This window comes from Watersipora subatra, chromosome 2 (genome assembly GCF_963576615.1).
Source record: "Watersipora subatra chromosome 2, tzWatSuba1.1, whole genome shotgun sequence".
NCBI classification, from domain to species: Eukaryota; Metazoa; Bryozoa; class Gymnolaemata; order Cheilostomatida; family Watersiporidae; genus Watersipora; species Watersipora subatra.
In genome coordinates this window covers 75,639,575-75,662,790 of record NC_088709.1, presented here as the reverse complement: position 1 = coordinate 75,662,790, position 23,216 = coordinate 75,639,575, and the positions used below count along the sequence as shown (strand labels likewise).

General features: G+C 37.9%; 2 protein-coding genes across 3 annotated transcripts; one reads left to right on the top strand and one right to left on the bottom strand.

The window, feature by feature from the left end:
* The first annotated feature begins 116 nt into the window (after window positions 1-116).
* Window positions 117-7,197, top strand: LOC137388755 (probable N-acetylgalactosaminyltransferase 9). Of its 2 annotated transcripts, none has more exons than XM_068075208.1 (9): window positions 117-613; window positions 1,638-1,804; window positions 2,005-2,197; window positions 4,446-4,649; window positions 5,323-5,440; window positions 5,586-5,673; window positions 5,792-5,889; window positions 6,080-6,214; window positions 6,357-7,197. In XM_068075208.1, exons 1-9 carry the CDS (start codon window positions 240-242, stop codon window positions 6,741-6,743), a joined length of 1,764 nt encoding a protein of 587 aa, XP_067931309.1. In that variant the 5' UTR covers window positions 117-239; the 3' UTR covers window positions 6,744-7,197. The 2 variants fall into 2 exon arrangements, with proteins under 2 accessions (XP_067931309.1, XP_067931308.1); XM_068075207.1 differs by lacking the exon at window positions 4,446-4,649 and adding an exon at window positions 3,968-4,171.
* A 323-nt stretch (window positions 7,198-7,520) lies between these two features.
* LOC137387443 (cytochrome b-c1 complex subunit 2, mitochondrial-like) lies at window positions 7,521-23,133 on the bottom strand. The gene is made up of 9 exons (XM_068073869.1): window positions 22,996-23,133; window positions 21,845-21,916; window positions 21,131-21,345; window positions 16,383-16,564; window positions 15,800-16,112; window positions 14,648-14,786; window positions 12,203-12,360; window positions 11,162-11,315; window positions 7,521-7,860 (listed from the first exon to the last, which is right to left on the bottom strand). Exons 1-9 carry the CDS (start codon window positions 23,026-23,028, stop codon window positions 7,777-7,779), a joined length of 1,350 nt encoding a protein of 449 aa, XP_067929970.1. The 5' UTR covers window positions 23,029-23,133; the 3' UTR covers window positions 7,521-7,776.
* Between the last annotated feature and the right edge of the window lie 83 nt (window positions 23,134-23,216).

Genomic DNA, 23,216 nt, shown 5'->3' with positions numbered 1-23,216 from the left:
CTTACGCTAAAGTAATAGGCTAATGATAGAAGCTCATACAAATATTTATAGCGAATGTTAGTGAGCCGAAGAAATACCAATAAAAAATAAATGGAGCCACTGTGCGATTACGCTTTTTATTACCCAGCGACATTGTCCACGGTTTATGGGTGTAACGCTCAAACATGATTTTTAGCTAGACAGTAGGCTCAGAGTAGTTTTCTTCTTAGACGACTTCCAAATCATATATATTTTTAGGCATGATACCTAAATGGCTAAGAAGAAAAGGCTGGACCAACACTCATTTGGCAGGGTGTTGCCTTTTGATCTTGACCGTTTATAGAGTTTGGTATACTTCGTTGATGGAAATTAACAATGATGACCAAGGAATGAAGCCTCATGAAAATAGTCAACATCATTCAGAAGGCAAAACAAAAGATGCCTATAGATATAAAAGATATGAACTAAGAAATCAGGTGAATGTTGGATCACCTGGAGAGCGCGGTGGTGCAGTGACGCTAACCGGAAAAGACAAAGCGCTGGCAGACAGTTTATTCAAAAAAGAAGCATTCAATATTATTGCAAGCAATCGAATAGCACTTAACAGAACTCTGTCCGATATTCGCGATCCTGCGTAAGTTTTTACAGAACAAATTAAGCCATCAGCTTTTAATTTGATCATAATTTGTTTACAAAACTTGAGCGATTGCATTCTAAATGGGTTGATGTTAAATAATTTCTGCATTGTAATAGAAAAATTGCAGTCTAAAACTGAAGTTGATTGATATGGGTGCTGAACTTTGGATACAACGTTTTGTCTTACTGTAACTATGACAAACTGCATTATGCATCTTAGTTTACTATGCCTGTAGTTGGAAATGTGCGAATTATGAAACTACAAACTATGATAAAAATGCATAATTGATTTTTTATGACTGCTTCGGATTCTGATTCTGATTCTGATTAAAAAGAGTCTCGAGACCTCAAAAGGAGGAAGTGGAGACCGTTTGCATAGATTGTATAAGAATAAAAATTTATCTATTTGAACAAGTGAATTTAAAACATCAATTAATAAAACTTTCCTGTTCTAATGATCTCCCAATCTAATATCCCGAGAAGTTCGTGGAATGAAGCTGTTAAAATATGTGTTTGTGTTGCAGGCGATTGCCTTTGGAGCGTTAGACCGAGATGATCTGGTGTCATACTGGTGTGGTTGGGACATTAAAAAATTAAAACTTTCAATTAGCGCTGAGTGTGTGCTATTAGATAAAATGTTTATTAAAAGGTTGAGTCTTGCTCGTTTTCTTCTGATCTCTAAAACTTCCAACTGGATATTCTCTCGAGCTTCCGTTACGCTAGCAACTCCTTTCAAATTACATATAAATCTCACGGCTCTTCTTTGTATAAATTCAATTTGAGATATGTGTTTGACTAAAAAAGGGTCCCAGACCTCACAAGCGTTTTTATTTGCAAGGATGATTTTTATTGTAATTGAGGTGCACTTTAACAACATTAAAAAATATATTATTTGCTATGTCAAATCATAGATTGCCTATTAATAGGACACTACTTAGTTACCTATTTTTGTCGTGCATTGCAACTTGTTAACAATAGTTATTTATCATAAGCACTTTGCTTTAATGGCTGAGTTTTTGTAGATGCAAAAAGTTGACCTATCCCAAAGATTTGCCCACTGCAAGTGTTGTTATTATATTTCACAATGAAGCATGGTCAGCGTTGATGAGAACTGTACACAGTGTGGTTAACAGGTCTCCTCCAGAACATCTTCATGAGGTTGTCTTACTGGATGATTTTAGTGACAGAGGTGAGGTTTTCACGACTATGGCACTTACACCGAGCATGTAAATTTTCCTTATAAACCTATTTAAGTCTGTTTATAAAAGCTCCTTGGAAATTCCTAGCTCCTTGGAAATTCCTAGCTCCTTCGGAATTATGCTAACAGTTTTTATCTGAAAAGCTGATTACAATGCCAAGCATTGAGACTGAGGCGGTATATTCTTGCAGAGGAACTCGGCTGTAAAGAAGAATGTGAAAGAGTGAAGGAATATGTGAAGAGTGAGTGGCCAGATGGAGTAGTTAAATATGTAAGAACTAAGGCTAGGAGTGGACTTATTCGAGCAAGAATCGCTGGAGCTGAGGCAGCCACAGGAGATGTTCTTATATTTCTGGATTCTCACTGCGAGGCTGGCGAGGGATGGTAAGATGATCTTTCACTTACAGAGGGGAATAAATACTTACTAATACTTCAGATAGCAAAAAGTGCTTGCTTGAACCGCTCAGCTAGTACTGAGTATTTTCTAGCACTTTCGAATTAGCAACAACTGTTTCTTTGTGAATTCACGTGACAGAAACTATTTCTTAGCACTTCATAATTATTAATATCCCGACAAAATCTTTCAGATGGAAGTTTTTATTTTTTATGAAAAGGTGCAGGTAAAAACTGTGAGTCGCTGTGAGCACCATTCATCTTTATGCGGTTATATGTTTGTACCAGCTTGGGCTATCTACAGTTCAACGTATAATCACACTACTTCAATGTTGTTGAATTTATTAGCAAGTATTTTTATTGCAGCTGTATGCTTTAGGAAGGTTTATACAGGAGCCATTTGCACTTGATCGGCTATTTTGAAAAATGGAACCCGAGTTTGTAATATTGTGAGAATTATCATTATCTTTGTTTATTGTCCTGTGTAAAAGCTGAGGAGTGTTTCTATGGATAGCTCTAAAGTTTGTGTTCATCTTTTCGCGGCTGATCATTCCCAGTTTAAGTAATTTTCCTGGCAGCCATGAATGTGGAGTCAATTTAGCTTTGAAAGGAGAAATTATGAACACAAAAAACAAACATCTATAATGACCTGATGAGTGCTGGCATATAACAATACTCTATCTGGTATTTTGTGAAAGTACTCTCTTTGACACTATCTCTAGTGTTACATTTTTCGAACTTTTGAGCTTCGAAGTTGTGGTTTTAATCGTAGGAATAAGAAGGGCATAGTTACATTATTCATAGCTGACGAGTTTACGTGCTACAAAGAAATTGGCGCACAACTCCACATTTTCTATATTACCCTGTTGCGCTTTTAGCTACAACGGGGCGCATATTTTATATCGCGGCTGACACTATTTAAATGCTTCCAAGGCCAAATGTCAATCGTCCTCTTCTAATTTACAATGCTTATTTACGACATTTGCCAGTTGGTTGTACATAGTCGTATTCTTGTCCCTTCCGCCATCTATTTTTGAAAAAATGTTTAACGTGACAACTAGGTTGAGCATTGTGATAACTAACTCGTCTGAGAACAAAGCGTTCACCACAAATAACCTAAAAAATTTCACCTAAAATTTCCCACACATTTTGAAATTTTAAAATATTGTGTTTTAAAATTTATGAAATATTTACGTGTTTTGCCATTTTAAAATACATGTGTTTAAATATTTTTAAAACATGTGCGTTGAAAACATAGCTGCGTAGGGATGCTGTAAGGACTTCACCACTGACTACGATGAAAATTCGACCGGAAAGATTTATGCAATACTACAATTTACTGCAATACTGCAATTCAAAAATACGCTCCCTTGAATCGGAGGTTTGAATCGCTTCAAAGAATTAAGTATGCGACGTTTGAAACCATTTATATGCTACGATGAAAAATACGATGAAATTTCGTAGCATGCAACATCAGTGTATATAACAATACTTTATTTGGCATTGTGTGAAGGTACTCTACTTGACACTGTGTGACAATACTTTGTATAGCAAGCACTGTAATCTGCCATTTTCCATGGTCATGTATTCTGGTATGCTGCTTGATGTGGTAGCATGTGATGGCGCATAACAGGATATCATGCATAATCACATACGATTCGCTGTTGTATGTATATTTATTTGGCATTTTTATTATTATGAAAGACTTTGAAATTTCTATGCACTCCCTAAGCATGGTCTAATGCATTCTTCAATTGTCAGGTTGGAACCACTACTTGCTCGTATAAAGGAGAAACGGTCAGCGATTCTATGTCCAATGATAGATGTGATTAGTGACCAGTCTTTGCACTATGGCTACATAGGTATGGAGGCACGGGGTGGCTTCTGGTGGTCCCTACATTTTTCCTGGCGTCCAATGCCTCCGGAGGAACGGGCGCGCCGTACTTCCATCACAGACTACATAAGGTGATTTAGCCTGTGCATTTCCCCGCCCCTTTGTCGATCAGAGTCGCAACCCATGCTCAAATATGCCAACGTTGCTGGAAAATCACTACAAAACTTGTGCGATTTGGCTTGTTTTTATAAAAGCATTATTACGGTGTCTCTAAAACTGCGCATAGTAGGCTTTCCAACTCGACAAATCTCGCGCTAAGCTTCCGGATCGTCGTGGGCCGCGATGAGAGGACATAAAAATGAAACCTTAGCCTTAGTGCTGTGTCATGTCCCCATGTGCTTGCAGGATTGAGCCTTTACTTGCGAGGATTAAGGAGAAACGCTCGGCTATACTTTGTCCTATGATCGATGCCATTGATGACAAGACGTTGTTTTATTCATTAAATGGTGGTGAGGCTGTTGGGGGCTTTACGTGGAGTCTTCACTTCACCTGGCATCAAACATTTGACAGGGAAATGAAAAGGCGCGAGTCCAAGGCAGACTACATTAGGTTAGTTGGGCAGTTGCTTGTGGCAGTTCGGGGTAGCTGGTTGTGGTAGCTGGTGCTGGGATGATATCAAAAATTTGTTTCGATATGATGGTGTAGCCAACCACCAATATATCGAAATATCGGGTATGTTATTTGGAGTTGTCTTTTCTGTCAGTAAAAGCTGCCACGGGAGAACAACTTCTTAATTAATCCATGTACCAGTATAATTCTTTGAAGAATCGGGTATCAAATCGAGTAGAATATATATATTATCGTCGATATCGTCAAATATCGATGATATCCGATATTTCGATATGGGCAGAAATCACTTGGTACGGTCGGTATCAGAAAGTGGTATCGACGGTATACCGAAATATCGTAATATCATCCCAGAACTAGTGGTAGCTAGATGTGGGAGCTGGTTGTGGAAGCTGTTTGTGGCAGCTGTTTGTGGTAGCTGGTAGTAGTAGCTGGATGTGGTAGTTGTTTGCAGCAGCTAGTTGTAACTAGGTGCACGCTAGATATATACTTTGCTGTGCCAGGGATGAAGGGTTGTCTTCTGTTTGATGCCAGGTGCCAGTTTTTGCTCGTTCGCACTTGCATTCCTATCATTTCAACTTTTTCCGACATTCGTTGATTTTGCTAAATGAGATACTGTGATAATCACCTGTTATGATGATGCTGGTCTCTGTAGATCTCCAACTATGGCAGGAGGTTTGTTTGCTGCCGACAGGAAGTACTTTTGGGAGATAGGAGGTTATGACCCCGGCATGGATGTCTGGGGCGGAGAAAATCTAGAAATATCTTTTAGGGTAAATTCTACGCATTATGTACCATGCTCTGTTCCTTTACGTAGTGCTCACCATACTAACACTACGCCTTCCTTGCCATGCAACGTTACTTCGTTTTTGGTGTCATAGAGTTTCCTATGTAGCTTGTGGACCTACCTGCTTGCAGGTTTGGATGTGTGGGGGCTCCCTTGAGTTTATTCCTTGCTCAAGAGTTGGACACATATTCAGGTCAAGTCATCCTTACACATTCCCTGGTATGTCGGCTTTACCCATCACGGCACATTTTCTGTTGTCTAATATTTTGTTATCTTGTACTCTATTCACGACTACATACCCTCTGACTTGTATAGTTTTATCCCTCACTGTTACCAGGCAACAAAGATACGCATGGCATTAATTCGAAGAGACTGGCAGAGGTCTGGATGGACGAGTACAAGAGGCTCTTCTATATGCATCGACATGACCTGGCGGTGAGCAAATCTCATTAAATAGCCCTTTTGGCCAACTTTTACTATGTTATTTTACTATGTCAGGCACAACAATATTTTATCACATTTTGGTGAGACTGTTGATGAGAAAGTTTCTCTCTACTGCTATACATGTCTACTGAGATATGAGTTAATACCACCGGTTTCAACTCATGTGTTGAAATGTTTATAGTCAGTTGATGCTGGAGACATCACTGAGAGGGTGGAACTGAGAGAACACTTAAAATGCAAGAGTTTCAAGTGGTACCTTGAAAATGTCTACCCTGAGAAATTCATCCCAGATGAGAATGTAATCGGACATGGGATGGTGAGTTGTGCATCATCGGTAACGATAGTACATGTTGTAGCTAATCTATTTGATGATTTTTAACGGCTGTCCTCTAGTGTTTAGGTAAGACGCAGTTACATTGCATGCCACTGATTCATATTATGGACATGTTTACATGTAGCTGCGCAACCCTTCCACCAATCTCTGTCTGGACACTCTCGGCAAAGACGAGAAGACCACCTTTGAGGTTAGTGTCTATCCATGCCAGGGAGGCAAAAGCGCTAGTGAAGTTTTCTCTATGAGCCATGATGGTGCTTTGAGACGGGAGGAGGGCTGCTTATCTTCTGCAGGTGGCCCCGGGGCGACAGTGAGACTCGAACCATGCCCTGTAGGTCAAAATATGCCGAGTAGTATGCTTTGGGATTATGACAAGTCTGAAAAGAGAGTGAAGCATCGTAGTAGTGGTTCATGTCTTGACGCAGACAAACTGTCTGCTAGTAAGACAGTCAAACTGCAGAAGTGCGAAGACAAGGACACGCAGAAGTGGGAGCTAGAGTTTATGCTCTAATCACCTCCCTCTATTCGCTCAAGATCAAATTTGCTTTTAGAATATAGACACACATATTCTTCTTTGACTTGCCATTATTTTATCGTGTATTGGTTTATCTGGTGTATTCTGACTCGTCTATATTTCTATGATCTCCTACGCTGATATATATTACAGGATAACATAGTTTCTGCTAGCTCTGGAAATTTGTAACCATTTTTTTTCGCCACTTCGAGTAAGGCCGAGAAATATCTTTTAATCTGTTCTATATTTTACTATGTCGGTGTTCTAAAAGTTAGTGCTCTACTAAAGCAGTGCTGTTTTCTGTCACGTATGTATAGGCTCTATAGGAGTCGATACTGTCAGCACTCATTACACCTTTTACCCTTGGTGCCTTTTGACAACTACGCAATACGTTTGAAGCCATTATGATTATATACAGGTGTTTACATTCCAATACAGTCATCCATGATTATATGCTTCCTTGTTTCATCCATGTTTCCAAATGGTGTTCATATAATTTGATGATTGGACTTCACAATATACCTGGTGACATGTTATCTGCTGTGTAACCAATACAGAAGTCATTCACCACGTTTTCAATGAATACCAGGCCTTTGATAAGAACTGTCAAGCAGATAGTGTCAGTAATGACACTTGTATGCACTTGCTTTCAGCTGTCAAGTCACCTTTGCAGGCTGTTTTGCCAGTTTTTTAGGAATGCAGGTAAGAGTTGTGGTTTGATCACACCTCGACAAAAACTAGAGGCAAATATTAAAGCTATCACAAACAGAGATGTCTCTCAGGCATAAAGATATCTTAGACATAACATATATAAATTATTTATTTTACAAAAAACAGAAAATTAATAGCCTTTGTATGACAAGGATTCACAAACACTTTGAGAACACAGTTAATATTACTCAATCAGACAATATATTACTATGTCTAGTGTGTGCAGTTCAATGCTTCCATGCTGTTTTAAGGTTTGAGCAACACCATGTTACGGCCACTGCCTTGGCCTGCAGTGCAACTATTCTGAAAGCTAGAGATCCTATAGCTGATCTACATATGGGACGTTGTGTATTTCACCGATAGAAGCCATGCTTATCCTACTAGACAGAACTTTCTTGGCAGCCTGCAAATAGAGAAGGTCAAAGAGTAACAATATGGACAGTTAAGAGGCAACATAGAAGGGTACTCATGACAGATGACAGCTGTCTATAGCAAAACGTAGTTATAGCTCACAACAGCTCTCTATAGCAAAGGGTGGTTATAGCTCACAACAGCTCTCTATAGCAAAGGGTAGTTATAGCTCACAACAGCTCTCTATAGCAAAGGGTAGTTATAGCTCACAACAGCTCTCTATATCAAAGATCAGCTGAGCTATTGCCACGTAAATCTCAATCTTTGTCAAAGATATAATATTAGTTATATTATTATATTACATGTATTTACAAATCATGCTATAAATTAAATATTAAATAGTCTGCCTTAAATCTAAGTCAGGCTGTTAGATGAAAACGATTGGTAAATTGCAAGAACTTATTTACAACCTGTTAAGCACACAGTTTGTAATACACATCGTTGTGCTGTACAAATTTGGTAGAGCAGGGCTGTCAGCACCGGCTATCGGTAATGATTATTTCTTGTGTATAACATGAAAGCGTAGGACAAATAGCATGCTTTACTTAAAACAAATCCTTGGTTATAGGGCAGCCATCAGTCAGCCCAGCAATAAAATGAAGAGTTAAGGGTTAGAACTAAAGGGAATATAACCATAAATATTACCCTACTCGCGAGCATTCGTGTTACGAACAACAATAGATAGGAACGGTGTTGTGCGTGTGTCAAAAATTTAATATAATTAGATTTTAATAGTTTACATAAAATTACTTAATTTTAACGTTTAATATTTTGTGCATTCATTATTCAATACGGTTGGTGAAAAGTGAAAGGCTTCTAGGGATAGAGAAAGTGTAAAAAAGAGGCAAAACATATCATTTGAACTAAAAGAGGCAAGCCATTTCAATTGAACTAAAAGTGGCAATAATAAAGAAGCTTGTACACACCACTAAAGAGCATATTGTTTTATTATTATTTAGTCTTATTTAAATGCAGTGCAAACTAATATAGGTTACTTATCCAAGCCTTAAACATACTTATATAATACTTGAACATGCGCTCCGTACAAAATAACTTAACACAACTTAAGGACAAATTCGTTTAATGAACGGCTGTTCGAAACTTAAGTCATTCGTAAGTTGAGAAGTGACTGTGTACACTACTGCTCAATGAGCAGATAAGCCCAATGATAAATTGCTTCTATTAAACAGCCTCGAACTGCATTTGTCAAACAACCCTATTTTTAACTTCTTCACATCATAAAAAATTCGGGCAGCAGAACTTCAATGCTACTAGCGATCAAAAAGCAAGAAATTCTTCTAGAGAAAGTATTCCAAAGAAAGGGCACTAAACTCCTACCAAGACCAGGAATGATAATAAAACTACAAAGAGCTACCTGAGTGCTCATTCTAATTGATCTAAGATTATATTGAATGCTAAAATTTATACTGGTTCACAACAAAACATTCAAAGTTAATAAGAACACTTCTGGTTTCTACTCAAAGTATATTGCAGTAATCTTTCAACATTAACCTTTGTACTGGTTAATATGAAGTATTAAATGCTTGTTGATAATACAATCTAAGCTGATTTCATCTCAGTCGGGATACCTAAAAAGGCATAGTGATTTGTTGTGGAACAAACGCTGATGGCTGCACATTCGAGAGCAGTGTCGCTCGGTCTGTCTCCTCGAATCAGTTTGAAAAAAGTTTTATAAGGTTGACTAAAAGTTATGGTGAACGCGAGACAAAAAGCAACAAACCGGAAGCGGAGAGTAAAAAATTAATACGACAAAATTGAAGTTTAGTAAAAGATTAAAACTTAGTTTTCAAGTGTGTGTTTAGTAAGATAAATTTATTTAAAGGTTGACTTGCAACCAAATTCACATTACAGTTATTTGGTATCAGAAGATTCACCATATCTTACCCTGTTGTGTTGTAGGTGCCACATATGTGGAAATGTGATTACAAGCTCTTAAAAGCTCAAAAACGAAAAGCCGCCGTAAATTGGAATCTCTTTATTTCTCTGACGTAGTCATGAAATTTGGTTATTGTCTTGTCACGTGATGTTCTCACGTGAATTGAAAGGGCAATAAAAAGCTCAATATAAAACGTATCGTAGCACTAGTTTATGACAAACACATCGGGTTTTACCGAAGACCTCGTATCAAATATAGATGCTCGCTACTTTACAGTTTTGTTTCGGTTTGGTCTAATCAACAAGTCGTAATCTGATCATGTGACCCAATACTTCGCAAATAATTTCTGCAGCACTTTTCGATTATCACAAATGACCAACAGGCTCGTCATGATTATCAGACAATGATATGTACTCCTTCAAGCTAAGGCTAAAAAATTAACCGAATTTTTACGGTAAGTTATAAGATATCACTGATAAAAGCCACAGCATTAAAATGATGATAAAACAGACGCGTAAGAACAATAGACATGGTTTTATTGAATGCGTGAAGTATATTTGTGAAATATTTCGACGAATAAGGTTGCATGAAAGTGTAAACGGAAACCATCTTGTAACAACTACGTCACATTTGAGCTGTTTTGGAAAGAGAATCCAAACTACGGCGGTCTCGTGTGGCTGCAATTAACTGTTCGTTTTTGAGCTTTTAAGAGCTTGTAATCACATTCCCACATATTTTACACCTACAACACAACAGAGTAAGACATGGTGAATCTTTTCATATCAAATAACTGTAATGTGAATTTTGTTGCAAGTCAACCTTTAAGTTATATTCAACGTTTTTGTTACGTAGCATTGCAAGGGTTTAGTGTATCGAATGTGTTGTTATTAAGTCTCTTTCCCACCACCGTTAGCCACCACATCTGTCTCGGAGGTAAAAACTTACAGTAGTGTACACAGTAATGTTGCATTTTATTGCAGATTTTAACAACAAATAGGTATTTTTTACTTTGTTAACATAAGTACTGAATTACAAATAATAATTATTAAACACATATTTTGCTATTGTAATACCCTGCTTTATGTTGTTTTTCATAGCATGGTAACAAATTAATTTCTATATAGTTATTTTATATAAAAAATAGTGCCTTGAGACACGAGTAAATTAACATACGAGGTAAGACTGTATCAATGAAGTCTTTCAATGTGACATTAGACATAACAGAATGGCCTATAAATTTGAGCAATAAACTGACCAGCGCTTATGATAGGCAACTCCAACAAGTAGGGAACGGATTAGGAAACACGTGCACCAACTTTCAAATGTACTGCGTGCGTTCAAATGGGGAGAGCAACTCCCTCTTATTAATGCAAATGAATTGATTAAAACCTCTTACATTTTGAACAGCGGATGCCGTTACGCTGTCAATAGCAGCCATTGTGCTTGTCGTGTCTGCTAGTTTACCAGTATTTAGCAGTTCTACGGCTCTGGAGACCATCGCGTCACTTGGGCACTCATTCTGGAAGGCTACTGTTGCCTTGACTCGGTTTCTGAAAGTAAAACCGACCAATGAAATCCTAACCACGATGTTCTTCATATTCAGCATTGTATGGACGAATGATATGGAACATTCTATGGACGAGTGATATGGAACATTCTATGAATGAGTGATATGGAACATTCTATGGACCAGTGATATGGAACATTCTATGGACAAGTGATATGGAACATTTTATAGAGAAATGAAGTCAAACATATGAACAAATGATGCAACGCATTTTATGAACAACTGAAGTGAAAGATCCTATTCAGACTTCCATAGTCTCAATGTAAGGAGTTTTTCCACCCTACTAAGTTAGCTGTAACCAAGTTACCAGTGGTCAGCAGACCGAAAGAATTTAGAATACATTTCAAATCAAGTCAGACAAGCATATAATAGATCTATGGGAACAAAGTACTGTTAAACTAAAGTCTTATGGTTCTCTACTCTCTCTATGAATTTTGTAGAGAACAGGACTACTGTGAGGTTCTAAGTGTTGCGAGTAATTGTAGTAAACTAAGACTCAGATTTGTACATACTAGTAGATCAGTTTGTTAGACTAGTAGTTTTCTAGCCATCCAATAGCAAAAGTGGTCTTAAGAGTTATCTGCTTTTACATGATGTTGGCGTTTTTATATTAAAAACCACTACATAAGCCTGCAGTCATTTATGAGTTTGGTCATCCGTGTGAGAGACATTAAACATATGACATAAGGTTTTTACAATCTTAGTTCCATTGACACAGCTATTCTTTTTAGTCTTCCATTAAACTTCCAAGTGTTAGTTGTGAAGTCTTTCTCAATAGAAGCACAATGACAGTGACCATCAATACGGCACCAAAAACAGCCGCTGAACTTGATAGTAAAATGTGACTACTACTGCTAACAGCTGACTCACTTGGCAGCCTGTAAGCTTGCTGCGTCAACTGATTTGGAGGCCAATTCCTTTAGCTGATCAGCTGCTGTCTTGATAACGAGCTCACTACTCTCCGGCACTGTCACAGCTGTGATGCCAAACAGCCCACTGTCGGAGTAGTTGACATTGAACGACTGAACCTAAAATAAGTATTTATTGAAAAAGATCTAACTGAGGTTATTGTATGTGTAGTCTTCCGTTCCTACTGGATATCACATGCCATACTCTATGCTACTTCTTAACGCTCATAATATTGAAATGCACTGAGTTGACGCCTAAATTTCTAGAGGAACATTTGCGGACAGAAGAGTGAAAAAGCAAAAACAACAGCTTGCTGAAAGGTAGCAAAAAGTAATACAGTGAATAGGGTTTGAGAACAGCATAGTAATATCGGAGTAATAACATAGTAATATCGGAGTAATATCATAGTAATATCGGAGTAACATCATAGTAATATCGGAGTAATATTGGAGTAACCTCATAGTAATATCGGAGTAACAACATAGTAATATCGGAGTAACATCATAGTAATATCGGAGTAACATCATAGTAATATCGGAGTAACATCATAGTAATATCGGAGTAACATCATAGTAATATCGGAGTAACATCATAGTAATATCGGAGTAACATCATAGTAATATCGGAGTAACATCATAGTAATATCGGAGTAACATCATAGTTTTACCACAGACGATCTAAATTGAAAGCTTTGGAAATTTCAGTAAAATGATTCTATACAACTATAACTTCTGGCGCAATCAAAGAGTAAAGCATGACCGGAGAATAACATCGGCTAAAGGTAGGGCCACACGAGACAAAATTCTCACGAAATGGGCGAAATTTGAACGAAACGATTAGTACGAATTGACATTTGGACGAATTCGTCCATCGTTGGTTGCGCACGATGAACGAATCCTGAATTGGACGAAACGTCAGAAATTCCTACGAATCGTTGTTTGATTGGTCGGTTGAAAAGGTTAGTTGAATGTTGAAGGTCGTTTTCTTTGGCGCATATCCAGAAAAAAATAAGAGTGAGAGAAACGGAATCGGCTTCAATTTATCACCGCGTTCTGATTGGCTAGTTGAAAGTTAGTTTCGTACGAATCCATGATGGGGAAACTCCGTGTGGCAGGTCAGAAATTTCGTACGAATGGAATTTCCCAGATTAGTTGAAATTACACGATACGTGTGGCCCTACCTTAAATCTCATTAATTTATGACAATGACGCTATAATTGAGAAAGAGAGTTTTCATTTTAACAGCAGTGTGATTGCGAATAAACACAGATTAATGTTGATGTCGCATGGGTTTTATGAAGTGAATAACTGAAGATGAAAAATAGTAGTAAGGAAGGCACGACAGCCGGTATGCAGATGTACAATTCAAAATTGGGGTTTCAAAAATTCAAATTCAAATTGAATCACAAAAGACACCAATACTGAGTAGGCTTTAAGATTTCATACAGTTGAAGACACTCTGCAGTGATTCAACACATTCTGAAATGGCCTAAACAGGGACAAACATTGTGTTTCCATGCTTCATATGGGTTTGGAGTTGTCCAATGCCGACAAATGCACACCTTATCATTTTGACAATTCTGGTTGCATTAGATCTTTCCAAGATTCGTGATATGTACTTCAAAGCAAAACTTGTCAAAGTAGAATCACATTCGGGTCAGGGTCACTTTTCAATCCACGAGTAGTCAACTAGTTGCATGCACTAACTCAACCAAGATGCCTGATCTTATTTTTGTGTTCCTTATTGCTATTACAAGACATCAAAAGAATTTACTTCTATGTATAGTTAGGGTTCTATGACAGAGGTAGCAAAAATGACAGGCGCTTCTAGTAAAGCCTTGTAAACCTTGTAAGCCTAGTAAACCTTTTTGAAGCTAGAAGAGTCAAGTCTAAGAAGCAGCCCGACCTTGACATGTAAGAGTAAATGTAAAGGCAAAAAGTAAAGCGGAAACAGTGGTGAGTTTCATAACGTTTTGTAGCAGAGACAAGTGTGGTTGTGCGCTAACGGGTGTTAAAATTTTTTTACTCTCGCCAGGGAGAGCTTAGCCACGTACTATTGACTCAAATCCATCAGGAGTGAGCATTTCTATGATGTCAAATAGTACACTCACAACAAGAACCTTCACACAAATTTAGCGAGACGAAATGCCACCGGGGTACATCCAGATTTTACAGTTTCTATGGTTTGAAGCTTAGACTAGAAGCTGTAACCCATTTGAAGCATGGAACGATGAAAATGAGAAGTAAAAGACATAGCTAATGAAAGATGATATATAATATATATATAATATATAACGGTGAAGTCGTTGAACGATGTTGTTACGATGAATGTTGTTACTTAGTTAGCTGAGCTACCACTACTACCTTGTCTAATTAAGGGGATTGAGAACATCGATTAGGGCCTTACGCTAAATGGCTCCTGCGTCTTCTGACTGATTGCGGCGTTCAACCTGTTGGATGTAGTGTTGGATGACCATTTGATCTGAGGCCCACTCCCCAGGAGCTGTTCAAGAGCGGCGAAGGCCCACATGTCCTCCCCAGTTGAGCTGCAATAAAAACAAGGCGTAGCAAAAACTAATATATGGAATATTCCGGAAGAGACATAAATGTAGTTATCTAAGGTTTACAGCACTTAGCATGCAATGTTTGACTCGTTGGCACCATTTTAGTAGAAACCTTCCCCAAATTGTAATAATTATTCAAAATGCAAGGTGGATTTTAATCATTTTACCGTAAACCGGAACTTAAAAAACGTACTTTAGATAAAAAAAATGCTTGTACGCTTACGAGGCAGAATTGGTCTTACGAGACAGGCAGAATTGGTCAAAGATGTTGAATAGAAAACGGGTTGAAACATTCAAATTGCCCCCGTTGTCGTTGACGATTTTTCGTAATAACCAATACATGTAAGAAATTTAATGTATACAATTACATGGCAGCAATATAATGCATACAATTATATGGCAGCAATATAATGCATACAATTACATGGCAGCAATATAATGTATACAATTATATGGCAGCAATATAATGCATACAATTACATGGCAGCAATATAATGCATACAACCATAGGGCAGTAATGCAATAACCAATAATACAATAAAAGATGATTTGTTAGTGTAGGTAAAAATTTCTAATGGGAAATGCAATTTTGATGTAAAACAATCCTAAATGGGAAGCCAATGAAGCGTGTTTGGTTAAATTGGGCCCCATAAACAGAGAAATCGGCTTGCTTTATGCTACTGCACTGTTCATCTGCTGTCAACTGTCACTAACCTTGCCAGTTCACCTGCCATCACCCTTCCATGAACTGTCACTAACCTTGCCAGTTCACCTGCCATCACCCTTCTGTCAACTGTCACCAACTGTGCCAGTTCACCCAACATCACCCAAATGTCAACTGTGACTCTCCTTGCCAGTTCACCCGCCTTCACCCTTCAGTCAACTGTGAATCTTGCCCCTTTACTTGGTAGAACCCTACTGTCAACTCTCACTCACCTTGCCAGTTCACCTGCCATCACCCTACTTTCAGCATCTTAGTGTCAACTGTCACTCACCTTGCCCCTTCACCTGCCAGTACAGTAAAAGCACTCAGCTGCTCACTGCTCTCTCGACTCTCCCCACCGAAATATTGAGCAGGTGGGTTTTTCAGTGAGGAAGACTGAAGCTTGAGACCTCCAACTAGATCCAGGAGGGCGCCTCGATCAACTCCCATGCCAGAAAAGCTAACACGATCTGCAGTGAAGTTCTTTCCTACATACTCCATGAGCATATCTGGAGAGAACTCTGACATCTGGAATACGGGGGAATAGATGGAACGGCCCAATCCACAAGACCTGAATGCCACATCGTGGGCATTTTCCACCACACCTACAATTTAGTGACAAATTAGTTGAGATGAACTGAAAATTAACTATGTTGACATTTGCCCCCACCCGCTCAATAGCCACACCTACTCGATGGCCCCCACCACCCACTGGCCACGCCCACTCAATGGCCACACCCACTTAATGATGAAACTCATACCCGCTCTATAGTCAACTTAAAATCAATGTATTCATAGAAAAAATTCAAATTCGTGTTTGATCTGACTAGCTCTACATGTTCTGAATGTTCTACACAAGAACTATAAATTCTCACGTTTTTCCGGCTGCTCAGTGAGACAGAGAAGTTCATACTCCATCTTGGGCATTGTGTCTGAAATCTCCCATGGCCGAAAAGACGGGCTAAATGCCATTCCAGTAAGAAAAGGCAATGCTGACCCGACATTGTCCTTGGGCACTTCGAGGGTGTAGAAGATGTGCTCTCTCGATGTGGTAACACTGTAACATGTGTATTGTGAAATGTAATGATGTATTAGGAATTAGAGGGTTAACCGTTGCTTCTGCCAAAAAATCATGGCTCATCACTGATTAACAGGAATTGCCTGCTCATGAAAAATTTCATGAGAATAAACAGACTATCTGAGAATATCACTAGCAGAATCCTCAAAAGCTGAGTTAAAAAACTGGCGATTCGATCAGGTAGAAGCCTCTTTAATGTGAATACCATAGCATGTGTTCAATGGTTAATGTTATTATGTGCTGAAAAGTCTGTGCCCAATTTGTAACAAGAATGTGCTGTCACAATGAATAGAAAAGAAACAACACGTGGAATGCAATAAACTCTGAGAACTCCGCAGTGAATCTCACGCTCACGTTAGGGCTGATGTTGAGCTTTTAAAGAGATCAGAAATAACTGAATATTTGATATCACAGGTAAAAACAAACTTAAATATCGCTGAAATAGCCTTATCATCAATTGTGTCAAAGGTTAACAGACAATGTTTTAAAATTATGTATATATAATTATAATAATATAATCATGATATTTAGCTTTTTGAGCGAAAATGTTGAGGTTACAACAAAGAATAGTTTTGTTGATGGAACCAAACTCCACATTGTGACATAAGGATGTCATATTTTTGCTAAAACCCAGATGTAGGTAATGAAACACAGATGTAGGCCATGAAACACACATGTAGGCCATGAAACACACATGTAGGCCAATAAATACAGATGTAGGTCATGAAATACAGATGTAGGTCAGGAAACACAGATGTAGGCCATGAAACACGGATGTATGCCATGAAATACAGATGTAGGCCATGAAACACACATGTAGGCCATGAAACATACGTGTAGGCCATGAAACACACATGTAGGTAGCATGTCTTGGCAAACTGTTGGTTTGCGGAGTTGTCCCCGTCGAGCGGGCGAGCAACACAACATCTTGTCACAAGACGTACTGCACCTGATGCATCAGCTGCACTTATAGAGAGTTGTTCTCTTCCGTCTATGCGGCTTGGTTGCGATGTTATGTCGGTCGCTCCATTGGTAATCATAACGGATTGCGCGCAAAATTTTATGTAGCAAAAAATAAGATTACAACGTTTAACCAGCGACAAGTCTCTGTGGTAAACTTTAGTAGAACTTGAGAACTTAGGCAACAACAGCGACTAAACATGTCGTTATTTGTGCGCTCAGTCAGTTTAATTTCTATATTTGTATCAGTCAGTTTTATTTGTTCTTATGGATTTTATTTTCAATTTATTTTATTCATAAGTTCTACTAAAGTTTACAACAGAGTTGTAAACAACCAACAGTCTTTGGTTAAACGTAATCTTATTTTTTTCTACATAAATTTTGCGCGAAATCCGTTATGATTACCAATGGAGCGACCGACATAATATCGCAACCAAGCCGCATAGACGGAAGAGAACAACTCTCTATAAGTGCAGCTGATGCATCAGGTGCAGTACGTCTTGTGACAAGCTGTTGTGTTGATCGCCCGCTCGACGGGAGACAACTCCGCAAAAAACAACAGTTTGTCAAGACAGGCTAACATGTAGGCCATGAAACACACATGTAGGCCATGAAACACAGATGTAGGTCATGAAACACAGATGTAGGTCATGAAACACAGATGTAGGCTTATGTTGCACGATGTCAACGTCGATGATTAGCCAATGTGCACACGTAAGACAAATGCAAGACAAGTATATCTGTTGGCTGCCATTCTAATACAATTTTCCTATCTAGTCGTTATGCTACAAGTTTTGTTTACCTAACATGGCAAATAATTACGAAAAAAGGTAAAAAAACTTGAAAAAATTCGGCGCAGTATTTTTACATTCTCTCATAAACTTTTGAACGATGATTATATAATTATATCAATCAGCTTGTGCACCTCATCTTGTGGAGTGCGCTAGGAAGAAATTCTCCCTTCACAAAAATTGAAAATTTTAAAAATTGCTCTCAAAAATCAGCTATTTTTGGAAGCCATGTGTCTAAAGCCTATTAATGCATGTTCTGCTTTCATGAATAAGAATTTTTAATGGACATTTTAGATAATCTAGTTGAAAAAATTATTGAATTTAATATAATTACATAACGGTCGATATTTCACAAATATCTATTTGTCAATCTTCACGACTTGAAAATGTTGATAAAGCCCGGTATTTGATTAAAATTACACAGAAAAAACCCTAATTTTAACTGCCCTATGTAATGTTATCTGCTACTGTTAATATTTTGTGCTAACCATTAGGCTTTATGAGTTGCGATAATAAACATGTGTACAAACCCTTCACCAAACCCTTTCGTGTGTATTGGAATACGATTGAACCTTTCACTAAAGCAACAAGATATCGATGTTGTTGATCGCCAAAACAATGACACTAATAACTCAAAAAGGAGACAAACCAAAATGATTTAGTGATATTTAATACTTCTCAAGTGTAATATATCAGGTTACAATTGGGTGCTCAAGCATAAGGACTGATCTTTTTCACTGTACAAGAGACAACTAAACTGGCCAAACTAGGAAATTATCTGCCCTCTTCTTTACTTGGTGCAACTATGATTAAAACTACCTAAACTAACACTGGTTAACAAACCTTGGCTAACAATTGCAAGTAACACTGGTTAACAAACCTTGGCTAACAATTGCAAGTAACACTGGTTAACAAACCTTGGCTAACAATTGCAAGTAACACTGGTTAACAAACCTTGGCTAACAATTGCAAGTAACACTGGTTAACAAACCTTGGCTAACAATTGCAAGTAACACTGGTTAACAAACCTTGGCTAACAATTGCAAGTAACACTGGTTAACAAACCTTGGCTAACAATTGCAAGTAACACTGGTTAACAAACCTTGGCTAACAATTGCAAGTAACACTGGTTAACAAACCTTGGCTAACAATTGCAAGTAACACTGGTTAACAAACCTTGGCTAACAATTGCAAGTAACACTGGTTAACAAACCTTGGCTAACAATTGCAAGTAACACTGGTTAACAAACCTTGGCTAACAATTGCAAGTAACACTGGTTAACAAACCTTGGCTAATAATTGCAAGTAACACTGGTTAACAAACCTTGGCTAATAATTGCAAGTAACACTGGTTAACAAACCTTGGCTAACAATTGCAAGTAACACTGGTTAACAAACCTTGGCTAATAATTGCAAGTAACACTGGTTAACAAACCTTGGCTAACAATTGCAAGTAAACAGTTGATTATATTCTAATATAACTCTAACTGGAGAAAAATCTGTTTAAAGGTTGACTTGCAACAAAATTCACATTACAGTTATTTGGTATCAAAAGATTCACCATGTCTTACTCTGCTGTGCTGTAGGTGCAAAATATGTGGAAATGTGATTAAAAGCTCTTAAAAGGTCCAAAGCGAACCGTTATTCGCAGCCATCACGGAAATGTCGTAGATTAGAATCCATTTCCAAAATGGCTCAAATGGGACGTAGCTGAACAAGATGGCTTCTGTTTACACTTTCATGCAAACTTAATCGTCGAAATATTTTCACAAATATACTTCTCACATTCAATAAAACCATGTCTATTGTCCTGACACGTCTATTTCATCATCATCATCGTAATACTGTCACTTTGAGCACTGATATATCAAAACCCATCATGAAAATTCCTTTAATTTTTCAACCTAAGCTCGAAGATTAAAAAATGTGCTATGATATTCACTGTGGTATCACCTGTTGGTAGTTACTATGATATTCACTATGGTATCACCTGTTGGTAGTTGCTATGATATTCACTATGGTATCACCTGTTGGTAGTTGCTGATATTCACTGTGGTATCACCTGTTGGCAGTTGCTATGATATTCACTATGGTATCACCTGTTGGTGGTTGTTATGATATTCACTATGGTATCACCTGTTGGTAGTTGCTATGATATTCACTATGGTATCACCTGTTGGTAGTTGCTATGATATTCACTATGGTATCACCTGTTGGTAGTTGCTATGATATTCACTATGGTATCACCGGTAGTTGCTATGATATTTACCCTACAGGGTGAAATTATTCGATGGATTTAATAATAGTGGAGCTAAGTTCATTGCCAATGAATCACACTATTTTACAAAATTTAAGGTTGTCACAAGTTATTCGGAATGGCATCGTCATCGCAAAAATCTCTTCTGCAGTTTTTACGTTGAAAAAACTCATAATTTACCGCAAGTTGTCTGTTCACCAAAAGCTTCCAAATTAATGAATATCCATGAAAACCTCTGAATGCAGCCAAAAATTTATAGTTTAGCATGATCGACATAAATTTCCCAGCTAAATAGAAATCTATTTACGTGGTATAAGCATGTGAAGATTTTACTCTATTGCTAGCCGCATTCATGGATTAATTTGTTCGCGATTGTCTTTATCCGCGAATAAATTTGTCCGCGAATATGTGTGAAAAGGCAATTATCGCGGAGTTTAACTTCGCGAATAATTTCATGCTGTAGGGTAATAAACAGCTAGCATTACAAGCAAAACTAAAAGGACGAACAGCCTATGAAACGATAAATAAATATCTCACCTGATGTTGGCTGCCATTTGTGATAGCTCACGAGTGAGCCTGAATGTCCTGACCTCCTTTTGAGTAAGATCTGAAATGACACGCAGACAATGTGCTGCCCCCCTCTGGTGTGGCTCCTCATACCTGCTGCCAGCCTTGACAGCGAGCACAACCCTGGCAAGGGAAGAGTGACTGTCTTGTGTGGCTACTGACACTCCATTGCTCGTCTTGTCAACCTAAAGCAAGTTTAAAACTAGTTTCTAACTTTGTGACCAGCTATCAACTAAGGCCTGCTAACCGTTGACAGCAAGCTGCTATAAATACAAGGATTTCGACTAGACATCAAACTTCTGTGGAACAAACCATTAGTGATAAAATACGCACTGCTCTTTGGCAACTAACAGAAAAGCTAATACTAATTACATTAGGTTGTAACTAGGTTGTAACAAAGATCCAATGCATAACTGCTAGAGCACAAATAGATAGTCACACACAATTAAAGCGAAGTCTCAATTCCTGTATCAAGCTAGAGTCTTTCGCTAAATTGTTATCATATTTAATTGTATCATCAACTGGAGAGCAAGTACCATCTCTGAAAAAAAAACTGTAAAATTTTTTTTCAATCCAGCGCAGCAGAATATTGCAGAACAACTCATCCTAAATGATCAATAGCGAGGTAAACCAGATCTTAAAAACAGGATTAATTAACAACACGCAATCTAAAATAATACTTACCAGAACCTCTGCTGCGAGTACAGGCTTGGCTGGACCTTTTGCTACAGCTGGAGCTGCTCCATAAAATCGTTTCTACAGCAATGTACCATGTTATTATACATCAACAACAAAAACTTTCCCAGCAATAACAAAATACACCTGTAAATTAATTGAAGGAAAATGATAATAGAGGATTGTTATACTAATTGACTGCAATAAACAAAAGCCTAAATTATTCATCAAACATTGTACATACCTGCAAGTATTACATAAAAATAATCACGAGTGAACTAGCTTTGACGCTCATTGTTACTGAGAAACTATGCAGACGTTCTACAAGTTACTAGTTTTTGTTAAAAAATTAAGAGTTAGAATTAGCATGAAAAATCCCAACAAGTCAATCTATAGTCTTCTGAGAAAACAAGAAAGTAAGCGGTTGACCAGGAACGTCTTCCACATTTAAATATAATATTTTAATAGCCTGAAGCGAAAACAGACGTTATAGCAATTGCAATTAAAATTCTCCTACAGTCAGACCTGCCAACCCTGGAGTGGGGAAAGGAATGAGAGTCTATTTTGGGGCAATGAAAACGCGAGGATTTGATAAGTGGGGTAAATTTTCATAGCGTATAAAAACACCACAGCGAAAGATAATACTTATATCTCCATATGGAAACCACATGTCGTGGAGGTTATTGATAGATGAGAACGCCACAAATAGGTTTATACATAGTTGTTTAGTATATGATAGTATATGTATAGTTGTTATATATAGTAGTAAGTATATGATTATTACTTGAAGATTGGGGCAAAAAACAGGTTTGCTTGGGTAAAAGGGGCAATCGTGACACAAGCGTGAGGCATGTGGCAATTGCGCGAGTCTCACACCCAATGCGTGAGAGTTGGCAGGTATGCTCCTACTTCTTCCTCCAACAATGACAGACGGATGTATAATTAGTCAGGTTTCTACGTTTGTTTTGTAAAGAGTTGCACAAAAAAACATGCTATACACTAAACCAACAGACCGCTTCGTATTCCATACACTATTTTCAAATCCACAAGAACTACAACGCTGCTATGAATGAGACGACTTTTTGTTGTTAAAACAGTTGCATGGGCGTACAAATGATGTTTATCGATTAACTAATAGTTTCTCTGCCAATTATGATTACCTGCAAAACTCGACTAATCACACGTTGAGCCATGTTGCTCACACACCCAGCTCGATATAGTAGATTCAAGTTAGGATTAAGTTACTAACAAAATCAAACGTCGAAAATTGTTAGGAATCGCCGGAAACCGGTCCACGGATAGACATGCGAAACTACGTCTATAAATTAAACTAACAGTTTGAATAATCAACTTCTTAGACGCAAATAACCACTCACTACAA